Below are 21,316 nucleotides of genomic sequence, written 5' to 3'. Positions count from 1 at the left end.
GCAATATATATATATAATTTATTTACATTCACGTCCGCTAAAATCCCTACGCGCCCTGGCGGCCGGGCAAGGCTGTGTACATAAGGCCAAGTGTAAGTGCACGAATGCACTTAAAACAGAGTCAGGGCACAAGCTTCACATGACAGGCCCCGCACGGGGGCACCGGCCAGCCCCAAGAACGGGCACGCCACGGCACGCACACTCGCCATTGTCCAGCCCGGGACTCCCGTTGCATATTCACACGCCCCGTCGGGCAGGGCTCCTCGTGGCTGGGGGCAGGGGGGGATCAGAGAGGAGCCGTTGGGTGTCCCTGGGTGGGTGGGAGAAGGGCAGCATGTGAGAGGCAGATGTGGACTGACACCGGGCGTGAGAGACGTGAGCAGCCTCCAGGTGTACAGCATGAGATGCATGTGTGGGGGGATGCATGTGACAGGAGCACACGGGACATGCATGGGCACATGCCCGTGTGTAGTTGTGTGCCTGAATCCAGGGGCCGCCCCCTGTTCAGCTGTGGCCCTCAGTCCCACAGGCTTGGAGCCAGGCCCCTCAGATGTGCCCCTACCCAGCAGGCACAGAAATGTTTGCATAAGGTCCAGCTCAGGCAGGAGCTCTGGGGGCCACGTCCCGAGCCCATCGTGTGCATGTATGCCCGTGTGTATGCGGCCCCCTGGCTGGGGCAGGAGGAGAGGTAGCATCACACGCACATACACACACACAGATGGGCTGGGCCCAGCCCGGGCTCCAGGCACTGTCCACCCTGGGCCCCGGGCAGAGTCGGAGCAGGTGGCAGTGCCAGCCCGGCCAGGCAGGCCATGGAGGGGAAGGAGTGCGGGCAGGGTCTGAAGGGCCAGTGTTAGGGGATAGCGTCTGCCAGGAGGGGGCCTGTCCACACAGCTCTCCCCGGTGGTGGCTTCTGCCTGTCCCTGGCGGGTGCCAAAGCTGGTGAGAGTGTAGGCTTTGTGGGCCTCGCCGGCCTCAGCATTCGGCCTCTGACACTGTGAAGAGGCCAGCATCTGGCTGGCCAAGTCCGGCCACTGCTGCAGCCAGCTGGCTGAGGTTGCCGTTGGGGAAGTGCCGCGCCTCCCACAGGTTGAGGATCATGGCTGTGGGGCTGGGCTTGGAGGCAAAGAAGCTGAGATGGCTGCAGAAGGGAGGGGAGCCCGTCAGTGGCCTGGCTTCCCTCAGGCTGCAGCCTCTACCCTCCTAGACCACCCAAGGACAGGGCCTCCCCTCACTCAGCCAAGGGGATGCCCCAGCTGCTGGTGGCTGGGGCACAGGCCCCAGAGTGTGTCTTGTCCACCGCCCCCCCACCATCCTCTCCACCCAGGCTGGACTGCAGGTGGCCTTCACAGCCCCTCCCTGCCCATCTCCCACCCACCTGTCCAGGTGGAGTTTCTGGGCCAGAGTCCGCCAGTCGGCACCCCGGCTACAGGGTGGATCCAGGCTGGTAATGATCTTCTGCCGAATGAGGAAGGGGATCTTGAAGGCACTGGGGCCCACTAGGGCTGGGAGCCCCCCTTCACTCTCCAGGGCCAGCAGCTCAGCGAATCTCGTGTCCTGGAAGTGGGGAGGGGTGGAGGTAACCGTTACAACTTGCCCAGCCCAGCCCACTGCTACCTCACGCTGGGGGAATGCCTGGACCACCTCAGGGCATGGGGACAGTGTGGGCACTGTTGCTTCCCGGTGGGCCAGGGCCCTGCTCACTGGGGCATTGAGGTACAGTGACCTGCCCACAGTCACACAGCCAGTGAGCAGAGGAGCCTTCTGACCTCATTCTCCTTCCCACCCCATCACTCCTCCCTAGGTCACCTCTGCCACCCTCTGCTGACCAGCAGAACTCTGCTGATCACTCAGAACTCACTGCTGTCCTCTCACTGCCTCTGTCCTCCACATTCAGTTCCCTCATTGCTGCCTGTCTAACTCTTACTCATCCTTCCAGGCCCAGTAAAAGTCCCTCCTCAGGGAAGTCCTCCGAGGTCCCCAGGCCAGCTCCATCTCCCCCTCCTCTCCCTGCTGCTCCCATCTCCTCCTCCCCAAGTCCAACAGCATCTGTCTGCATCTGTCTACATGTGCATCTGCACCTCCCTCCCTGGGAGACTTGGAGGGAGCTACCAAGCAGTTTCTAGGAGGTGGGCTTGGTGGCAGGGTAGGCCCAGTGGGGGAGCACATTATGGCAGTGCTGCCCACCTTGGTGATGTTGAAGTTGATGTTGAAGCTCTGCCCGTCGCCCTCCACCTGCCATACCCACACCTTGCAGGCCAGGTCGCTGGTGCTGGGGCTGACGCGCTCCAAGGTGAAGGTACAGTGCAGGTACTGCTGTGTACCATTCCAGATGTGATAAAAGGGGATCTCCTGGGGGTGGGGGGTGACAGAGAGGTGGCATCAGGTGTGCCCAGCTCAGGTGTGCCCAGCTCCAAGCACCTTGAGCGCCCGCACCTGGTAGCTGACGAGGAGCTTGCTCTTCCACAGGGAGCTGGGCACGTCATGGATGGACAGGCGCAGGTTGTGGTAACTGTCCTTGAAGTGCAGGATGCGAGGCTCCTGGATCAGCTGTCCTCCCAGCTGCTTCTCCAGCTGCACCACCTCCTGCAGTGCCCCAGGTGTCAGCCAGGCCTGGGGGCTGGGAGCGCCCCTCTCTACTGGCCCCTCCCTAGGGCCAGGGGTGGTCAGCCGTCAGAGCCGGCCTCCCTGTGGCAGGGTGGGGCTGGAAGGTACCTTGAGTGCATCGTGGGTGTCATGCAGGCAGTAGACTCGGATGTTGTACTCGAGGGAGGTGCAGGCCACGGGGGCAAACAGAAGCAGCTTGAGGCGCTTGGCCGCGGCCACGCTGAGAGCCTCTCCCACCAGTGCGAATCGGCCCAACTGCTCCGTGAAGACATAGCAGGCGCCGGCCTCCAGCTGGCAGTAGTAGAGGTGGGAGGGCGCCTCCTCGCCGAGGTGCAGCACATCCTGCAGGCAGGGCCTGGTGGGTCAGCTCGCAGCCAACCACAGCTCTGAGGAGTGGCCGGAGACTGGTTGTGGGGGGGGGGGCGTGGCTCAAGGGCCAGGCAGGAAGCCAGACACCACCCTGAGCTTGGGGGTGGGGGGTGGGGGGTGGGGAGGAGGCTTGGGGCTCACCTCCCAGCTGCCTTCGCAGGATTGCTTTTTGAGGTGCAGGCTCCAGCTCTCGGGGCTGGGCTCCCCACAGTGGTCCATGGCGAGGATGACTGGCCGGGTGAGCAGGACTCCGGGGGGCCCACAGCTAACGATGGGACTCAGCAGGGTCTGACAGCCGGCTAGGGGCAACCTCAAGTGGGGAAATATGGGTGGGAAGGGAAAGGCATCAGTGGGCCACCCTGGGACCCTGGGGTTAGGGGCTGTGGAGCTGGGTGGAGCTTAGGAGCCCCTCTTCCCCTGCCCTCCCTCGGGCCAGGCCAGACCAGGCCCAATAGTGGGGTGGGCAGGGGCGTCACGGTGACAGCAGGAAAGGACAGGACCCACCCAGTCCCAGCAGCAGGGCCCATGCCCACACCTCACATCCTCCGGCTTGTGCAGTGTGAGGTAGATCTCGTAGATCTTTCCTCGGGGTATGGCGTCTGGGGGGATGAGGAGGCTGATGCCTGTGACAGAGCGGGGGGGACAGCCGGGGCTTACCAGGGCTGCAAAGACACCAAACACCTTACTCCGCCAGTCCCTCCCTGAGCCTCCCTCTGAGGACTGACTGGCGCCAGCCTGGCCTGGGAACAGAAGTGCCACTGGGACTGCCAGGCTGGCCAACCACCCGCACAGGCATGAAGCTGAGTCAGGGAGACCCCGAGTGGCTGAGGGAACTCAGGTGGGAAATGCTTGCCTAGTTAGCTTGGGCACAGAAAACTCTGGAACCCCCAGGTACACTGTACCTACCTGCCCCATCATCCACTTAAAAGCTTCCCTGCCTCCAGGGTCGAGTCCAGCTCCTTGGCTGGATATTTAAGGCCCTTGGCCTGTGGGCCTAGCCTGTGCTGCGTACTTGGCTGTTCTGGAGCCACCACCCTAAGTGTGCCTCTGAGTACTCCCCCCTCCTGGCCTGCTCACGTTCCTCCTCTCTCCCTCGGCTTGGCCACCTCTGGGTGGGCACCCCACCTCTGGTGACTTTGCTCCCTGTTGGGCAGTGGCCCCCTGCAGGTGGGGCTGGGGCCTTTAACAATCTTGCCTACTTTGGTAACCTTCCCTAGTCTGGGTGCCATTGCACACACGTCCTGTCTGGCTGATTCGCCTTTGTCTCAGCGTCTTGCAGGGGCAGCATCAGAAAGCATCTGCTGGGGAGAGGTGGTTCCAGAGGAGAGGCAGGGGGCAGGCCACGGTGAGGCCAGGGGCTGGGGAGTCACTCTGGGGATGGCAAGGAGCGGTCCTGCCCCACCTTCCTGCCCTTTTAGGACAGAGAGCCCCTATATCAGGAGGGGCCTCAGAGGCTCATGACAGGGAGAGGGGAAGAAATTCTATGGCTATCCCACCAAGTCCAAAAGCATATGCGTGCTCTCCAGAGTGGGCAGCTCTGAGGTGGGGTGGCTGGAATATCACAACTTCCCAGCAACTGAAGCCCAGGACAGAGAGGGAAGCCAGTGGTGGTGTATTTGCAGCTACTGCTCCCTTCTCTATCCTGTGCTGCCTCCTGGTACCGGCTGCCAGGGTTGGTGATAGTCTCGGTGATCCACGTGTGAATGCTCTCTGTGGCGGGGGTACCCTCACTCAAATACTCATTCAGTGAATGCTAATGCTGAGTACTCAGGAAGGTGGGGAAAACCATGAGCCCTGCTCTCATGAAGCATTCAGTCCGCGGGGAGACAGATAAGTGGACGGCAGCAAAGGATGCTGGGTGTTGGGGGAGAGCAGGGTGGAGCACAGCCCACCTGGCCACTCGCCCCACCAGGGGAGTGAAGGGTGCATGGTCACTGAGCGCCCACTGTGCGCCTGCCTTTTTCTAAGAGCTTGACATGGACCATCTCACCTCATCATCTTAGCAGCCATGTGAGGGGGACATGAGGCATAAAGGGACAGCTACCAGACCCGAAGGAGAAGTAGCAGTTAAGCTAGTGGATGGGGGCAGAGAGACGGCATGTACAAAGGGCAGCCCAGTGTATTTGGGTTCATGAGAGCCCACCGTGGCTGCCAAGTGCAGGAGCAATGTGCATGGGAGGAGAGGCCACTGCAGCTGGCCACAGGGGATGAGTCCTTGTGGTTTTGTCATGTGGGCTTTGAAAGGAAAAGTGGAAGCCCCAGAAAGGGACATGATCAAGTGTGGCTCTAGTGAGTAAATGCTTGGAGCTGTGACTCAGACGAGAGGTAGGTGTGGTGGCCTAGCCCAGGAGAGGCAGCAGGAAAGACAAGCAGGAGGATGCAGGAGCATTTGAGGAGAAAGAATGATGGGATCAGTGTGTGAATGAAGCTGGTGTGAAGGTGAAGGGGGAAAGTGAAGAAGGGCAGGAGGCCAAGGTGACCCCTAGTTTCTGTCTTGAGCAACTCGGCTGTGCCATGCCTGAGGAAGAGAAAACTGGGAAGGAGGAGGTTCTGGGGGAGGGTGGGAGACGGTGCTGTTTTAGGCATGAGGAATCTGAGGTGCTGTGAGACATCCAGATGGAGCTGTCCAGGAGGCAGCTGGGTGTACGATTCTGTCACCCAGGAGAACTGTGGCTGGGGATGGAGGAATGGGAGTGATCTGCACAGACATGGCGATTAAAGCCATGGAGTGGGTGAGATCACTTGGGAAGAGGGCGCCAGGGTTGGGGGTGGGGGGCGTGCTCTGAGGAACACCTACATTTAGGGAGCAGGCACCAGGAGCAGCTGCAGAGGAACAAGGAAGTCAGGGCCATGTGGGGTCACCTAAACCGAGGAAATAGAGAATTTCAGGGTGGGAGAGGGGAGACACACCAGAGGCTGTGGCGCTTTCCCGAAAGATGACCATCAAAAGGGTCTGTGGATTCTCTATGAAGGCGTCTTTGAGACCCTGTCCCAGGGGTTTCAGTGAGGTGGTAGGTGGAGGAGCCCCTGTCCAGGCATTTTTCCTCTGCTGTCTCTCCACTAGTTCCCCAGATCCCTGGGGCCTAGGGCCCAGCACACACAGGCTGGTTGGCTGTGTAAATGAATGGACAGTAGTCCTGTGTCCTTGGGCAACAGAGGGAGATAGCTCTGGCCTCAGCCTCAGTGCCAGCCCCACTGCCAGCCAAGACTGGATCCTCTCCAAAACTCTATCCTTTTTCCTTGCTGGGCTGGCTCAGCCCTTGGGGTGAGGCTGAGAGGCATAGGAGGAACATCAAGGCCGTCCCGGTCCCGTCCTCCTCCAGGAGGGACACATGCTAGTCTTGTCTCTTAGAGCTCCCTGGGGCACTCTAGGGTCCTTCCCACCTGTATTAGGGATCATCAGCCGGCCCCCAAGGAAGTTGAAGGTCCCATAGGCCATGTTGCTGGAGCCGCGGGGCAGGGAGCGGAAGTAATTCTGGGTGGAGAGGCGGGAGACGAAGTCCTCAGCCTCAGAAGTGGGTGAGCTGTGGTGCAGCGTGTGGCGGCCGCCACCCAGCGGGCTGAGCAGGTGCCCGTTGGTGAGCTGGAACTTGGGGCTGGGCCCATCTTGCCGGGGACACAGACTGCCCTGGTAGGTGGTCGTAGTGGTGCTGAGGTCTGGCTGGATGGTGAGCAGATGGGGATTGTCTGCAAGGATCAGACAGACTTAGAGAGTGGCACGGAGGGCAGCCCTGTCTGGGCGGCCCTTGGCATGGGGGTCTGGCACGAGTGCTGGGGACAGGGGCACCCCACCTGCTTTGCTGGGCTTGATGCTGACGGGCTGGAAGCCTGAGGTGAGAATGGATGAGTCGGCCACATCCGAGTCCAGTCCCTCCTTCTTGCGGCAGTACACAAGAATAAGGACGAGCAGCAGCAGGAGGAGGCACACGGCCACGGCTACGAGGCCCACGTAGAGCGCCACGTCCTCTGGGCCGGAAGCAGCTGTGGGAGAGAGTGCAGGCTTGGGAGGGGTAGGGTGCAGGAGGCCGGGAAGGAGAGGTCAGCGGTCTACACCCCAGGAGGATGAGGCCTCCACTTCTTGGGCATCAGCACCAGTGGAGCAGCAGACGCTGGCAGCAGGGAGCATGGAATCGGCACACATGCATTCCAGTCCTGCATCTGCCACCACCTTGCTGTGTCTCTGAGCAAATTGCAACCCTCATGAGCTCAATTCATGTTGAAGTTGCTGCTGATGGAGAATGGAGGAGGGGAAGAGCCACTTTCCTGGGTGGCCGGGAAGCAGGCTGCTAGGCTGAACCTGCTCTTCTGGGGCCCAGGGCAGCTGAGACTGAGGGTGAGCTCCTAGGATCCCCAAAGCAGGGGATCTGCTTTCTGGGGAGGTGGGTGGGGGGTGTCTGCCATTCTGGTTCCTGGCCAGTCCCTGGGCCAGGAGCAGGGGTGCTAGGGCTCTTCTCCTTGTCTGCCTCCCACAGGCCTGGGGCAGGGCTGAGGAGAGAGTGATTGACTGTCTGGAGGAAACTATATTGATTTTAGAAGGGCTTTGCATAATGGAAGAAATGTCCATCAGAAAGGAATTGACACAGATAATCAGGTTTTTAATTGAAAGAATGGGGGAGGGTGTGTTCTAGAGACAAAATCCAACAGAGATCTTTAATTGTTAGTTATGGCCTTGTAATTAACAGGCCTCACAAGTCTGGTGTCCCCACAGGACTTGTGTGTGCACTTGGGGGAGGGGCGGAGGTAAAACTGCAGGAGAAGACAAGAAGGGGGTTGGGAGATGATCCAAGAGGCCAGGTGTGCACAGTAAAATCTCCAAATGTATGCATGTCTCAGGGCAGGTATGGGAGGTATTGGGGTATATGTGGGCACATGTTGGGTGTGTTAGGGATGGGGTTCCCCAAGGTCCTGAGCTTTGAATAGGGGGTGCAGCCTGTGGCAGGGGACTGATCCCTTAGCCACCACCTCCCGGGGGCAGGGCCGGGCCAATCCTGGCAAACTCAAGAGGACTCCTGGGTGGAGAGGACTCACTGTGCACGCAGAGGTCACTGGTACAATTGCGGGTGTCCAGGTCAGTGCCTCGGCACTCCTCACCTCCGTTGCGGGGTGCTGGGTCAGAGCACTCACGGCTCCGCCAGTGGGTGCAGTCGAGCCCACAGGCCGACCACTTGCTCCACGGGCTCCAGCTGCCATCCACTAGATGCGAGACAGACATGGACAGAGAAGAGATGGCGTGGTCAGCCCAGGGAGCCAGTCTAGGCCATCTGCCAGTGTGGCCCCGCTGGGAGTCCGGACCTGGTGCAATGTCAGGGCTAGGGCCAAGCCTGCCAGGCTGCAAGCCCTCTGGTGTCCAGCGGGCCTGGATGATGCATGCTAATGACAAAAGGCACGATGACGCTGGGCCTGCTTGGTTCTACCCACACCGGGGGCCATCCTGGCCCTGGGGCAGTGAGGGCACTTGGTCACACAATGACCCTCTGATCCCAGGCACAGGTGGTTCTGCAGCACCAGGCTGGGGCCTGCCCCACACTGACTGTACCTGTCCTGACTGCACCTTAGATCCTGTGACTCAGCCCCTCTGCTGAGGCTGGGCCTGGACACAGACTGAGCCCTGCCTCCGATCACACTGAAACCCATCCTGGCCTCAGACTGTGAGCCTGGCCCTGCGTGCGGGCGGGTGGGATGGAGCCATGGGGAGCAGGCTGGTGGGCACGATGGAGCCAGGGCACGGAGATGGCGTGGTGAAGAGCGATGCGGGAGGCGGCAGCCGCTGGTACCTGGGCACAGGGTGGCGCAGGCTGTTTTCTGGACATTCTGCCCCTCACAGAAGGCGCCCCCGTTGAGAGGCGCCGGGTTGGTGCAGCTCCGGCTCCTTTTCTGCCAGCCGCGCCCACAGCTGGCGCTGCAGACAGACCACTCGGTCCACGTCGACCACCCACCGTTCACTGGCCGGACAGAGAAGGACTGGGGTCAGGGAGCGGGGGCTTCCTCAGACACACTGGCCCAGGGGCCAGGGCAGGAGGACAGAGGGGCTGTGAGCTGGAAACGGGCAGGCTACAGCTGTGTTGAGAGAGAGGCCCTGGAGGGGAGACCATGCTTCTGCCCATTGCCCCCAGGGCCTGGCAGCACCCACTCCACAGCCCCTTCTCCCCGTGGGCACCAGCCCTAGCTACAACTCCCATGTTCCTCCAACCCAAACCCCAGCCTTTCACGGGGGTTACTCCCACACCCCTCCCTCTTTCTGCTCCTGGGGGTGCCCAGGTCGCTCTACTTCCTACCCTGGGGACACAGGAGTACAGGCTGTGGTCTGTCACTTTCCTAGACTCCCATCCTGTCCGCTCATCTCCTTCTGCACAATGGCCTCCTGCCCACAAGTAAGCCAAGGGATGGTCCAGCTACAGATGACCATCAACCTGCCCCCCATCTCCACCCAGATAGGCCCTTGGCTCCCTGACAGCCACAGTAAGCCCTCTCCCTGTCCTTCCCAGTCAGGCCACGGTTTGGCTTGCCTGGTCCTGGCTCTGCAGGGAGCCAGCCACATGTGGTTGCCCTGAAGGCAGCCCCAGTGCCTCTCCTATGCCCGGAGCCCTTCTGCCCCACCAGCACCGGGGCCCACCGTAGACGATGACAGCAGCGGAGGCGCTGCGGCGACGAGCTACGATGTTCTTGGCCACGCAGGTGTAGTTGGCCGTGTCGGCCAGGCGGGCCTGTCGCACCACCAGGCTATGCTCCCGCGTGATGTACACATTGGGGTCCAGGGATGGGTCCACCAGGTCCTCGTTCCGGAGCCACTCCACCTGGGGGAGGGAGCCATGCCACTGTACTACCTGACTATGCTGGCCCTGCCCGGAGCGAGAGTGGCCCCTGGGGTGGGGGATCAGCCTGGAGGGGTGGGCAGGCGGGACTCGAGACCTGGGAGCACTGCCCACCTGTGGAGTGGCACTGGAGCCCTGCTCACCTCAGCTGGAGGGATGCCCTCTGGCGGGCGGCAGGGCAGCACGATGCCCTGCTCCAGGGACACCTCCTTGGCCAGCGGCTCCTGCTCAAAGTTCTTGCGCAAATCTGGGGGAAGAACAAGAGTGTCCTCCAGGCCGAGTGCCTCACGACAGGTCAGCCTGGCTGACCCTGTCCCCTGGTCCTGCAGGGGCCACGGCACATGCCAGAAGGAAGTGTCAAGTGCCCAGGGGGACATGGGGGTGGCTGGGCAGCGTCCATAGGCACTCCCTCCACCCATCAAGGCAGGATCTGAGGGTTTCTGATGAGGCCTCCTCCCCCAGTGACACCCTAGGGCCACCTCCGCCCTGGACTCACAGGCAATGCGGATGTAGGCCTTCTGACTCTTGGTGGTGCCCGAGGAGCTCCATGCCACGCACTGGCACCAGTACTCCTCCAGCCCAAACACCTTCTCCACCTGCTGCCTCGAGACATTGATGCGGACCTCCATGGCAGGCAGTCCTGAGGGTGGAGCGGTGGGTAGCAAGGGCCGGGGCCATGCCTAGCCCCCAGGCCTCTCTGTCCAGTCCCTTGCCGGGCCCCTGCACCACCATAGTCCTCCCTCTGCTCAGCGGGAGAGCGGACGGACTGTGGGGGGGGCAATGCTCTGCCTGGAGGGAACACTGCGGGGGCTCAGTGGGAGTCCCTTTATATCACCTGAAGGTCAAGAGTGGGTGCTTAGCACTTCCATTCATTATACTTTGTTACCCAAGGCCTGTCTCCCTGGAGTCACTTACAAAAATATCACTACAGGAGCTTCCTGTTGTTTCAGAGACAAGGGCACAGAGGAGCCTTGGGCAACAGGGGCTGGCAGAGGAGGTGGGGCAGATAGGCTAGCCCTGGGACCTTTGTGGGTTAAAAAAAAGGGTAGGGAGCGATCTGGCTCACCTCCTGGGGTTAGTAGGTACATCCTGATGAGTGATAATATAATAACAGCTATTAACAAGATAATTACAGTGATTATGTTGTATGATAATAGACCCCTGGGGCTTAGCAAGGGTTTCCCATGTGCTGGCTTATCTTTTTCAATCTGCTCTCTTGGAGGTATTGCTCCCACTCCATGGATGAGGAAACAGAGGCTCAGAGAGGCAGTGACTTGCCATAGGCATCCAGGGCTGTCTGCTGTCTGAATCCAGAGTATGTTCAGAGTGCTCAGAATCCAAGGCGTGCGAGGGGTTCACCGGAGGAGGGTGCTGGGGTTCCCATCCCACAGGGAGAAATGCTGGCGAGGGGGAGGGGGCAGCTCACAGAGGGGAAGCTGGCCTGTGATGGGTGGCCGGGACCCTCTCTACCCTGAATGGACTGGGCTGGAGGAAACACCTCTCAAGGATGGACACAGTCCCCCAATGTCTGCCACACCCGGAACCAGGTGTGGGGCATCTGGGGAGGGTCCAGATTTCTGAGGACCCAGGAGGGGGAATACCAGTCCTCCTCCAGGCCCCTGGCCCTCAGACAAAACAGTGTCCCCAGGAGTAAGAAAAGACTGTTTCCAATTTTTCCTCCTCCTGACCCCAATTTCCCTTGGGTCATTGGCTTATCAGAAAGAGGGAGAGAGGCTGGTGTTTCCACTGTTAACAGAGAAATTCAATTAGGGCTGCATTGCAGGAGGAGCCGCCGCCAGGCTGAGCAGGCAAGCCAGGAGGCTGTTTTCTGTCTTAATTTCTCTAACGTGTCTTTCCCTGACCCCTACCCAGACCCCTCCTCATGAGTCTCTCCGGCTCCCACACTGGGCTCCCAGATTTTCCTATCCCTCACCCCTGCCCTCCCCGTGAGTTTTCGCAGGATTTGGGGTGTGTGTATCACCTCTGGCTGAGGTCACAATCACTGGGCTAGATCCCTCCATTCTGGGCACTGCCTACCCCATCCTCTAAGGCACTGGATGTGTGCATTCTAGTGGTGTGGGATGACGCTGAGAAGCGAGAAAGGGTCCCTTACAGGGTCTGTGCATAGGAGAGGGGCCCTGGGCACCAGCCAGCTGTCAAGCACACAGATTCTTGGAGCATCTGAGAAGGAGCTGTGCACATACTTGGGGGTAGAGACAGGGTCCTCCCTCTCAGCCTTTGGGGTTAGTGGTGGGAGACCTCCAGAACATTCTGAACTGGATACTTTTCCTCTCTTGGGTGGACAGGTCTATGGATGGACTGCTCCATCCCCCATGGTGGTGGGGGGAGCTCGTGCACCACCCAGGCAGCTCAGCTCAGGGAGAACAGCACTAAATTTAAGTGCTCCTGGGACCTCCTTGGTGGTCTAGTGGTTAAGAATCTGCCTTCCAATGCAGGGGATGCGGGTTCCATCCCTGGTTGGGGAACTAAGATCCCACATGTCTCAGGGCAACTAAGCCTGTGCGCCGCAACTACTGAGCCTGTGCGCTGCAACAAAAGATCCCGAGTGCCTCTACGAAGATCCTGCGTGCTGCAACTATTTGGCTGCAACAGCCAAGTAAATAAATAGATATTAGAAAAAAATCTTAAAAAAAAAAATTTAAGTGCTCCTATTTCTTTTTCCCTGTCTCCTCCACACTTCTGTCCTGCCATCTCATCTCCTTCTTGCTGCCACGAATAAGGGCCAGGTTTGTCCATGAGGTCTAGATCCAGGCAGTGCCCTTGAGCCCCACAGGCTCTGGGAGGTGGGGAGACCCAGAGCCTGCCCTCTGGTCCTTGAAATGAGGGGCTGTGCCCTCCCTGCTGCAGGTCAATGAGCAGCCTGGCTCCTGGGAGCAGTTTCTGGGCACGGCTGTGTCCGCACCTGCCTGGTAAATGTGAGCAGATGCTAGCCTTGGGGAGGGATGGGAGGATGTAGGGGTCCCTGCTGGCCCAGGCCTAGGAGCGTGTCGGGTGTGTGCTGGCGTGTGAGTGCCGTGGGCGTGTGGGGAGGCCCTGGTGTGGGCATGCTGAGGGTTTCTGGGAGGTGGAGGGGTGGGGGTAGGGGGCTCTGAGGGCAAGTGAGGGCTTAGGGTACCTTCTTACCAAACTGCTTCTAATAACCAGTCAGTTTGTTTAATACATGATAAATTACACTCCCAGACCAGACTCCAATGCTTGGTTTTGCAAATTTCCAGCTTTTACACTATCAGTGGGTTTGGGTTCAAGAGATTTCAGGCTTTGGTCCCCTCCCCCTGGCCTTCTGGATGGGGAATGGGGGCGAGCAAGGGGGAGATCAGGTGCTCTCTCCTGGGGTGTCCACCCTGCCATTCCCACCCCCATGCAGAAATGGGTGGGGCTTCAGATTTGGGCTGACCTCTGACCCCATCATACCTGCCTGACCACAGAGCATTCCTGGCTCAGGGTCTTGGGTCTGTGTGTAGCATGGTGGTGCCGCCCATGGCCTGGGCATCTGTTTGTGGGTAAGTGAGAAGCCTATCTCTTTGCCTCAAAGCGCTCAATGGCTTTGGGTTGAGAAGTCAATAAGATCAATGAAAATTCAGATTTGCAGGCCATGGGAGGCCTGAGGTTGGATGCTCAGAGCAGGAGGGGGCCCTGGTGGCTATGGGGACGTGTCCCCGTGAGCTCTGCTCTCTGCCTGGCTTTGAAGGGAGCAAGGCCAGGAGAGCCTGTTGGGGAATGTGGGCTGAGGGCTGGCCTGGCCTGTGACTGCTATGTAGGCAAGAGCCTGGGTCTCAGCCAAGCCATGGATTCCAGACCTCGTGATGGCAGGAGACAAGGAGGGGTATATGTGGGAAGCCAGGAAGGGGAGGTGTGAGCAGTTTGGGGCTGGCCTGGCACCTTCCAAGAGGTTCCAGGACAGGCTCTCAAGGCTGTGGGGAGACAGGTCTCTGGCTGTGGCTTGCTCTTCCTCACCTGTCCTTTCCTGGGGGGACCTACCTCAGCAGCAGGAGGACTCATAATGCTGCAAAGTGGTGCTGGGCCCTAGGCATGGGGTAGGGAGAGAGGAAAGACCTGGGGCTGGGCTCCACCTGGGTGTGAGAGATCTCACAGCTTCCCCCACCAAGGGGGGCCATCCTCATCCCCATTTTACAGAGGAGGAAACTGAGGCCCAGGAAGGGAAGGGGGGCTTGCCGCAGAGGGCACCAACCCCATGCATTCCCCTCCTGAGAGTGGGAGGCAGAGCTGGATCACCTGCACCAAGAGCCTTGTGGGCTAAATTCTTAGCACCTCACCGAGGCCTGGCACAGGGCAGGTGCTCAGTTAAGACCTGAGGACTGCAAGGAGGACGCTGCCAACAGCAGGTGTGTGTAAGGCCAGAACAATGCAGGGGTCAAGGACCTGGGCAAGAATCACTCACTAGGGGGCTGACACTTGGGGGGAAGAAGACCAGCACCTGGTGACCCTGGCAGGGGAGGATGGGGCGTGACTTCTGTGGACCAGAATGCCTGGTTGGAGCCCTGGATGAGTCAGAGCCATCTGTAATAGGACAGGTTGGCTCTGAGGACTAAATCACACGCTGATGAAACTCAGGGCTCGTCTGCTCACATCTCGGTTCTTGTGAGAGCTTCCGAGTTCACCAGGGCAGGGCCCCCTCCTCCAGTCTCCCTCTGCCTGGCACCAGCTTCCCACAGTGCAAGTGTGGCTGCAGCTTCCTCGTCTTGCCGACCACCCCCTCGACCCCCACTTCTGCCACTCCAAACCTGGGCCTCTGGCCAGCCTCCCATTCCCTGCATTTGTCCTTTGGCCTGATAAACAGTCATTCCAGCTGGTTTTAAGACCGAGGTTGGATGTTATCACCCCACCCCACCCCCACTCCGGGAATCCTTCCTGCGCTGCCCAGTCCCTCCCACCAGGAGCATGGGCCACCCCTCTGGGCCTGTGGTCCCCTGCCTGCCCTTGGCATCAGTGTGAGCTGTTCTGGGTGCCACCTGCTTGCCCCTGTGACTCAGGCCTCACTCAAGTGGCCATACTGGGCACAGGGTCTGTGGGCTGTATGTCTCAGGCTGGCTGAGCCTCAGTGGCAAGGGGCTCAGGACTTAACCTGAGGGCTCATCATGTGTGTGGGCTCCACAAAGCATCAAGGCAAAGGGGTAAGCAATGAGCTTAACTGGGGTCCAGTTAGCGAGGAGGAGAGGCTGTTAGCTCTGCCAGGCCTGCTCTCGGGGAGCATGGGAACCCAAACAATGGCTCTCTGCCCCCATCCCCATTGCCTACTGCCTAAGGCCAGGGCTGGAGGTGGGGAATGAGGTGTCCCACAGAAGGGGCACTTCTTGGGTCTGCCTCTCCTGTCAGCCCCCCACACTGGCTCCGAGTGTCACCCATAGCTCTGGTCATGTCACTCGGTAGCTTGAAATCCCATAGGACTGTGACCTCACTCCAGAGCCGGACGGGTGAGGCTCCTGGATGGCACCACTGCCCGCTGCACACACTCCACACCCTCCCTGCTAAGCCTCGACCCGCACGCCGGCCCATCTGCCTCCAGGGTTTTGCTTGTGCTGTGTCCCTTTCTGGGGGTGCCTGGGACGCCCTTCTCCTCTTCTCGCCCTGACCAGGTTTACATATCACCTTCCCCGAGGAGCCTCCCTGGGCAGCCACAGATCCCAGAACTCAATGAGAGGTCACTGTGCTGCCCCCATCTCCGTGGGGCTGTGTCTCCGGCTCAAGGGTGGGTGCTCAGGGAACGTGCCAACGAACGGACCAACGAATGAACCAACAGATGCACAAAGAAAACAATCACGGAATGTGAGGTCCGTGATCTCTTCCATCATCTGGGATCCACTCTTTTCAAACCTTTCTCCGCTGGCACCACTTGCCAGGCTGCCTCTGGGTCTGCCTGGGCTCAGATGCAGTGGCAGGGTCCCGCCCCCCCCAACCCACAGAGCTCCCTGGGGCATTTTGGGGGGCTTCCCTTTTACTCACTCCCCCACCAAGTGATGAAGTCTTGTGAGGGTGGGCCTCCCAGGGAAGGCCTTGGTGTGTACACAGTGGGTCCCAGGTGTGGGAGTCCTGCCTCTCCTGGGGACCTGGGGTGGTGCACACAGAGTGGTTAGTTTCACCCTGGCCTCGGCTCACAGGCATGCAGCAGGGGCAATGGCAGGCCCCTCTCTGGGCCTCCATTGCCTCTGAGTCTGAGACTCGCTCCCCCTTCGAGTGACCCCGCCTGGCACCCCAGCCTGGTCTCACCGCTGCTCCCATCCATGCTGTGCTCGATCACGTGGTCCACCTGGCGCACCCACTCCCCGTTGCACTTGAAGAAGATTTGCGTGGCGGGCATGGCCTTGCACACTAGCAGTACCGGCTTGTTCTTGACGATGTACACGTCCTCAGGCTCCACCAGGAAGTGGGGAAGCAGGTCTGGGTTAGAGCCGGGCACTGGGTTGGCCACTGTGGCACTCTGCTGGGCCCCTGCAGCAGAAGCAAAGGGGGCAGGTGAGCTGGGGCCTCTGCTGGACTTGCGGGGCCCTCCCGGGGCTACCTGCCTGTTCAGGGGCTGGGACCGAGCCAAGAGGAGGCAGCAAGTGGGGCCAGGCTCTGCCACTTCCAGCCCAGCAGGCTGGGCTGCTGAATGCCTCCCTTAAACTTCAGTGTCCCCTTCCATAAAATAGGGGAAGAAGCAGCCCCCTGTGGAGACAAATACGGAAGTGCCAGCACACAGCAGTGGTCAGGGCTCATTAGCACGCTAGTAGAAGTTTAGGGATCTGGTGAGGCAGCCCACTGCCCTGGAAGGCCCCGGGCGGGGGGTGGTGGAGCAGAGGGGTGGGGAGTGGGGGGGGGGGTTGGGGGGAGAGAGGGAGGGAGGGAGAGGGCCCTGGACAGCCTGGGGCTAGGGAGGGCAGGAGTCCCTTCCTCTGGTGCCCTGGCTGCCTCGGGGGCTGCTTCCGGGTTGCTCCCCATTCCTGGCCCCTGCATGTAGTAGGTGCTGAGAAAATACCAAGTGAATGAAGGAGGGGAGGAGGCTGTGACGAGTGCAGATGTGAGGGGTGTTGGTGGCAGTGCTACAGGAGAGGCCCCCAGGAGGGGCGACTTGGGGTGAGCCTGGGCTGCTGGGTGGGTCCCGGGGAGGGTGGGAGCCAGGAGGGTGTGTCTGGGAGCTTCAGGGGCCCGGCCCATGTCCCACCCTTCAAGGAGACCAGAATATGGGTTTCCTCCTAATTTTAACTGCAAACCACAGCCATCCCACAAGTCATTTGTTGCTAATTACACAGGTAATTGGCTCTGAGGCTTTGGTGGAGGTAACCCCCCAGAGCAGTCTGACCGTCTGCTCCACCGGCAGGACCCTTGAGAGGGTGGGGAGGGGCAGGGTGGGGGGGGGGTGGGAGGATGGAGAGTCGGGGCACCCTCAGCCTCCACACCCACCAAACAGGCCCCTGACGGCCTGGCCTCTCTCAGGGCTGCAGTGATTTCCCCCAACACACACTCACAGCCAACAGGGGGCTCTGGACATAAAGAGGGAAAAGCTTGGGCTTCAGAGACCCATCTGCTCCCTGCTAGTGGTGACCTTAGGCAGGTTACCCATTTTGTTGTCTATGACATCTATGGAGGTCCTGTCTGCCCCGTGGGGGAGTCTGGAGGTGCCTCACGCAGTCGGCCTCCTGGCTCCACTACCTCCTTACGGGCAGCCCAAAACCCATGGAGGGCTTCTAACAGGGAGGCCTGGCTCCTCGGGCCCAGGGGGCACCCACGCTGCCCCTTCTCTCTTGCTTGCACAGGGACCCTCTCCTTCCAATGTGGGAGTCTGCCCTCTCCACCCCAAGACTGTGATTTGGGGGAGGGGATCTGTGCCTGGTCCTGTAGGCACCGGGTGGGTGAGCTGGGAATGTCTGCAGAGGCTGAGAAACCTGGTGTGACTTCAGTTAACCCCTGCTTGTTTCCTTGCCTGCAAAATGGGGGATGGTACCCAATTCTTAGGGCTCTCATGAGGATGAAGTGAAAAAAGGCACAGTGCTCGGAAACTGTTGGCTGCTCTCCGTACCCAGTGCTTTTGCACTGACAATGCTCCTTCAGTAACTCTCCTAGCAATCTCTTCAGGGGTGGGGACTGATGAGGAAACTGAGGCACAGAGCCAGCAGGTGTCTTGCCCTCAGTGTCTGCAGCAGTGGGCTCATCCACCCCTCCTCCTCCCGCCCTGGCCTCTCCCCAGCCTCTCTCCCCCCTACCCCCTGTACTTTCTGCTGCTCCGTAATGAAGGCTAAGCTGCCAGGGAACCACACTTGCAGTTGGGAAGACAAGCTCCCCTTGTCCCGCCCTGCCCCATCCTGAACCACTTCCATGGGGCTCTGCCAGTCCTTGGGTCTCTGTTTTAGGCTGAGGAAGGTGGGGATGCAGGCAGAGGGGAGAAGCCATCTAGTCATCTTACAGATGTGGAATCTGAGGCCTGAGGGAGAAGTCACTTACCCAGCCCCGCAGCTCCAGCCCTGGACTCTGGGGGGCCCACATCCTGACCCTTTTTTATGACATTCACTTGTCACTCAGCCGCCCTGACCCAGGCAGCGGGCTCAGCCGGGGCAAGGCTGAGCTGGGCTCAGACCTCCCAAGGTCTGGAGAAGGGTGGGCTCCCAAGTGTGGGCCTGGTAGGTCCAGGAGCCTCTCTAGACACTTCCTGGGGAAGCCACGGCATCTTTGCAGACCCCAGGGCTGCACAGGGGAGGGCTAAGCTTGACCCCTGAGCAGGGCCCACAGGGGGCTGGGGGCAGGCATCACAGGCTCCAGAAGGGCATGCGAGACCTCAGTGTCAGCCTCCAGGCCTGCCCACGCCTCGCCTCACAGAGGCTCAGGGTGATGGCCTGTGTCTGATTACTGGCTGGGAGCTGGGTAGGCAGGGGTTCCAGCTGGGGGTATGGGCAGGGAGAGGGCACATGGACCCCCCCGACTTCCCTATCGATCACCACGCCAAGCACTGCTCGTGTCAGCCGCCCGCTGAACCCAGCACAATCCCTCATGTCTGCATTTAACTGCTAATGAAAAATAAATGTACTGTGACCAATAAGGGACATAGCTCACTTCTCCTGGGCCTCCGCCACGCCACGCTGGCATGGTCTCCCCTCTCCATCCCCCTGGGGGGGCATTTATTGGGTGGACCCAGGGGCCCCCTCCAGGCTGCAGTTATGACCGCTGGCAAGGACACTCTAAGGCCATAGGTGGGGGTAAATTCAGCCCCTCTTGGGGCTGCTGGAAGCTTCCTGGGTGGCCAGAGCTGGCTTCCCCTCCCTCTGGCCCCTTCTCCCACCACATGACCTCCACCCTTGTGGTCGGCACCTGCAATCTGCCCACCCCCCTCACCGTCCCAGTTAGGTCTCTCACTTGGACTAAAGCACAGTGAGAGCCTTGGGTCTCTCCCTCTCCACGTCGCAGGCCACTAGCATGAGCTATCTTTCCCTTTGATATGAAACCCTGTACTTGTCTATCAAAGATAACAGCAAGCAGTGCATGCTCAGTGTCAAATAATATATGATGTTTTCAAAAGGGCACGGACTCTAGTTCACTGCAGTCACCACCACTCCCTAATGCCCCCTTTCTCCCTGCCGGTACTTTCCTACCTTCTCCTCAGGGCCCAGATCTATCGTCACTTCTTCTGAAAGAGGACTCCCCCACCTCACTCTCTCAGGAAACCACACATGCCATTTTGCCCCCTCTGCATCTAGGACCTGTCCTCTCTGGTTCTATAGCTCTTATCACAGGTGAAGCAAGCATGTGGCTGAGGCCTGCCCAGCTCGAGGCTGCCTAGAGCTGGTGTTGGCGAATGGGGACTTGGATTTGGGTGCCTACTTCTGCTCCCTTCTGGCTGTGAGGTGATGAGCATGGGAGGAAGGCTTTGCAAAGCAGATGCACTGGGGCTGTGGGGGAGCAGGCAGGGGCAGGGCCCGCTGGCCACACAGGCCCTGCTGTATCCCGAACTCCACCCTCCAGCTCGCCAGAAGCTCCGTCCGCCACAGCCTCGCCAAGTCTCTCTTACTTGCCCAGCTGCCCTCTTGGAATTCAGTTAGAAGACTTCTTTCATTTACTAGCAGATCCCTGAGAACTTGGTCACTGAGAACTGCCGATGGGGCTGTATGGACGCTCAGGGCTTGAAGTGGGAACCCCATTCCCAGTGAGCCTTGGGGCTGGCCAGCTGGCCCCCGCCTGTCTCAGGAGGGCACTGGCTGCCCAATCAGCCCCAGCCGGCACCCCTGCTCTGGCTGCCCATGAAGGGTGGGAGCCCCAATCCTAGCAGTCCCCACCTACAGTGTCTTCTTAGGGATAGCAAGGGAGACCACGTCTTGTGTAAGAGTGTGTGTGTGTGTGTGTGTGAGAGAGAGAGAGAGAGGGTGTGTGTGTGTGTGTGTGTGTGTGTGTGTGTGTGTCTGTGTCGGGAGGCTGGGAGCTAGAGGGGGATAAGAGACCCCTGGGTAATAGGCCTTGGCCAGAGCTGAGCCTGGGACAAATGCTACCTTCTCCTTCCCCTCTCATGGTGCTCTTATGACCTGAAATGTATTCATTCACTCATTCTTGCATTCATTCAGTGAATACTTATTGAGTGCCAGGAACTGTTCTGGGATTTTGCAGTGAGCAAGACAGACACATCCTCTGCTCTCAAACACTTTCATTCAAAACGGAGAAGCAAAAGAAAATAGAGGATTCAGAAGTTGCCAAGTGTTCTGAAGCAGGTAAAAAGGGGTGCTATTTCGTAAAGGGTGTGGGTGCAAGGGCTCTAGAGGGGAAGAGGGCTTGGGGCAGGTTCCTCTGTTGAGGTGATGTCTAAGTAGACCCCTGACGGCCAAGGCCAGGAGGAAAAGCATTTTAGGAGGAGGGAACAGCAGAGGCTGTCAGACAGGAAGCAGCCAGGTTTGTTGTGAGGACAGCGAGGAGGGTGGCCAGGGCAGAGGGAGTGCAGGGGAGACGAGCAGGAGGTGAGTCAGAGAGGGAGCAGCGGCCTGATCTTGGAGTTTTATTGGGAAGGGGTGAGGAGCATCTGGGGGGCTGTGTGCAGAGGAATGCTGAGATCTCCCTGCGTGAGGAATGGGTGGAGGGAGGGGCGGCAGTGGAGAATCGGATGGGGAGGCATTCTGTGGAGTGGACCATGGTAGGCCTGTCCCATGAGGTCTATCTGGGAACTCCCACCCAGACATCCAGTCTCAGCCAACAAGCCACCTCCTCCAGGAGGCCTTCTTGGATCCATACTCTTTGTCACTTTGCCCCTGTGCCCATGCTGTCCCCTAAGCCTTCCTCCAGGGTACATGCCATATTCAGGACTGGGCATGCTGCCTCCTCCACTAGACTGTGAACTCGCTCGGAGCAGAAGCCCAGGTCTGACCTGGATACTGATGGAGTGTTTGTTGAGTGACTGAATGACCACCCCCTTTTTTCCCTTGAACTTCAGCAGATTTGCCTAAGGGTTGCCCCCTTCACTCTTGTCCTGCAGGGAGACCCAGAGTGAGCTCAGAGAGGCCCACAGGCAGAGTTGTGGGCAGGGAGAGGCTCTGTGCTCC

At 59.7% G+C, this 21,316-nt stretch overlaps 1 protein-coding gene across 1 annotated transcript in view; it reads right to left on the bottom strand.

Moving 5' to 3' along the window:
- Window positions 1-40: 40 nt before the first annotated feature.
- The window catches only part of UNC5A (unc-5 netrin receptor A), a gene marked incomplete at its 5' end in the record, with an annotated part of 62,418 nt that continues 41,142 nt past the window's right edge, over window positions 41-21,316 (bottom strand). The window contains 15 exons of the mRNA XM_082651500.1: window positions 41-1,141; window positions 1,379-1,557; window positions 2,188-2,352; window positions 2,437-2,586; window positions 2,716-2,949; window positions 3,118-3,286; window positions 3,512-3,599; window positions 6,361-6,663; window positions 6,769-6,957; window positions 8,005-8,169; window positions 8,751-8,918; window positions 9,590-9,770; window positions 9,932-10,035; window positions 10,285-10,428; window positions 16,035-16,256. Coding sequence (XP_082507626.1) covers window positions 976-1,141; window positions 1,379-1,557; window positions 2,188-2,352; window positions 2,437-2,586; window positions 2,716-2,949; window positions 3,118-3,286; window positions 3,512-3,599; window positions 6,361-6,663; window positions 6,769-6,957; window positions 8,005-8,169; window positions 8,751-8,918; window positions 9,590-9,770; window positions 9,932-10,035; window positions 10,285-10,428; window positions 16,035-16,256 — 2,627 coding nt within the window. The 3' untranslated portion in view covers window positions 41-975. The remainder of the gene's footprint in view (window positions 1,142-1,378; window positions 1,558-2,187; window positions 2,353-2,436; window positions 2,587-2,715; window positions 2,950-3,117; window positions 3,287-3,511; window positions 3,600-6,360; window positions 6,664-6,768; window positions 6,958-8,004; window positions 8,170-8,750; window positions 8,919-9,589; window positions 9,771-9,931; window positions 10,036-10,284; window positions 10,429-16,034; window positions 16,257-21,316) is intronic.

Source organism: Grampus griseus, assembly GCF_964374135.1.
Source record: "Grampus griseus genome assembly, chromosome: 3".
NCBI lineage: Eukaryota > Metazoa > Chordata > Mammalia > Artiodactyla > Delphinidae > Grampus > Grampus griseus.
This window is presented reverse-complemented; position numbering and strand designations above follow the sequence as displayed.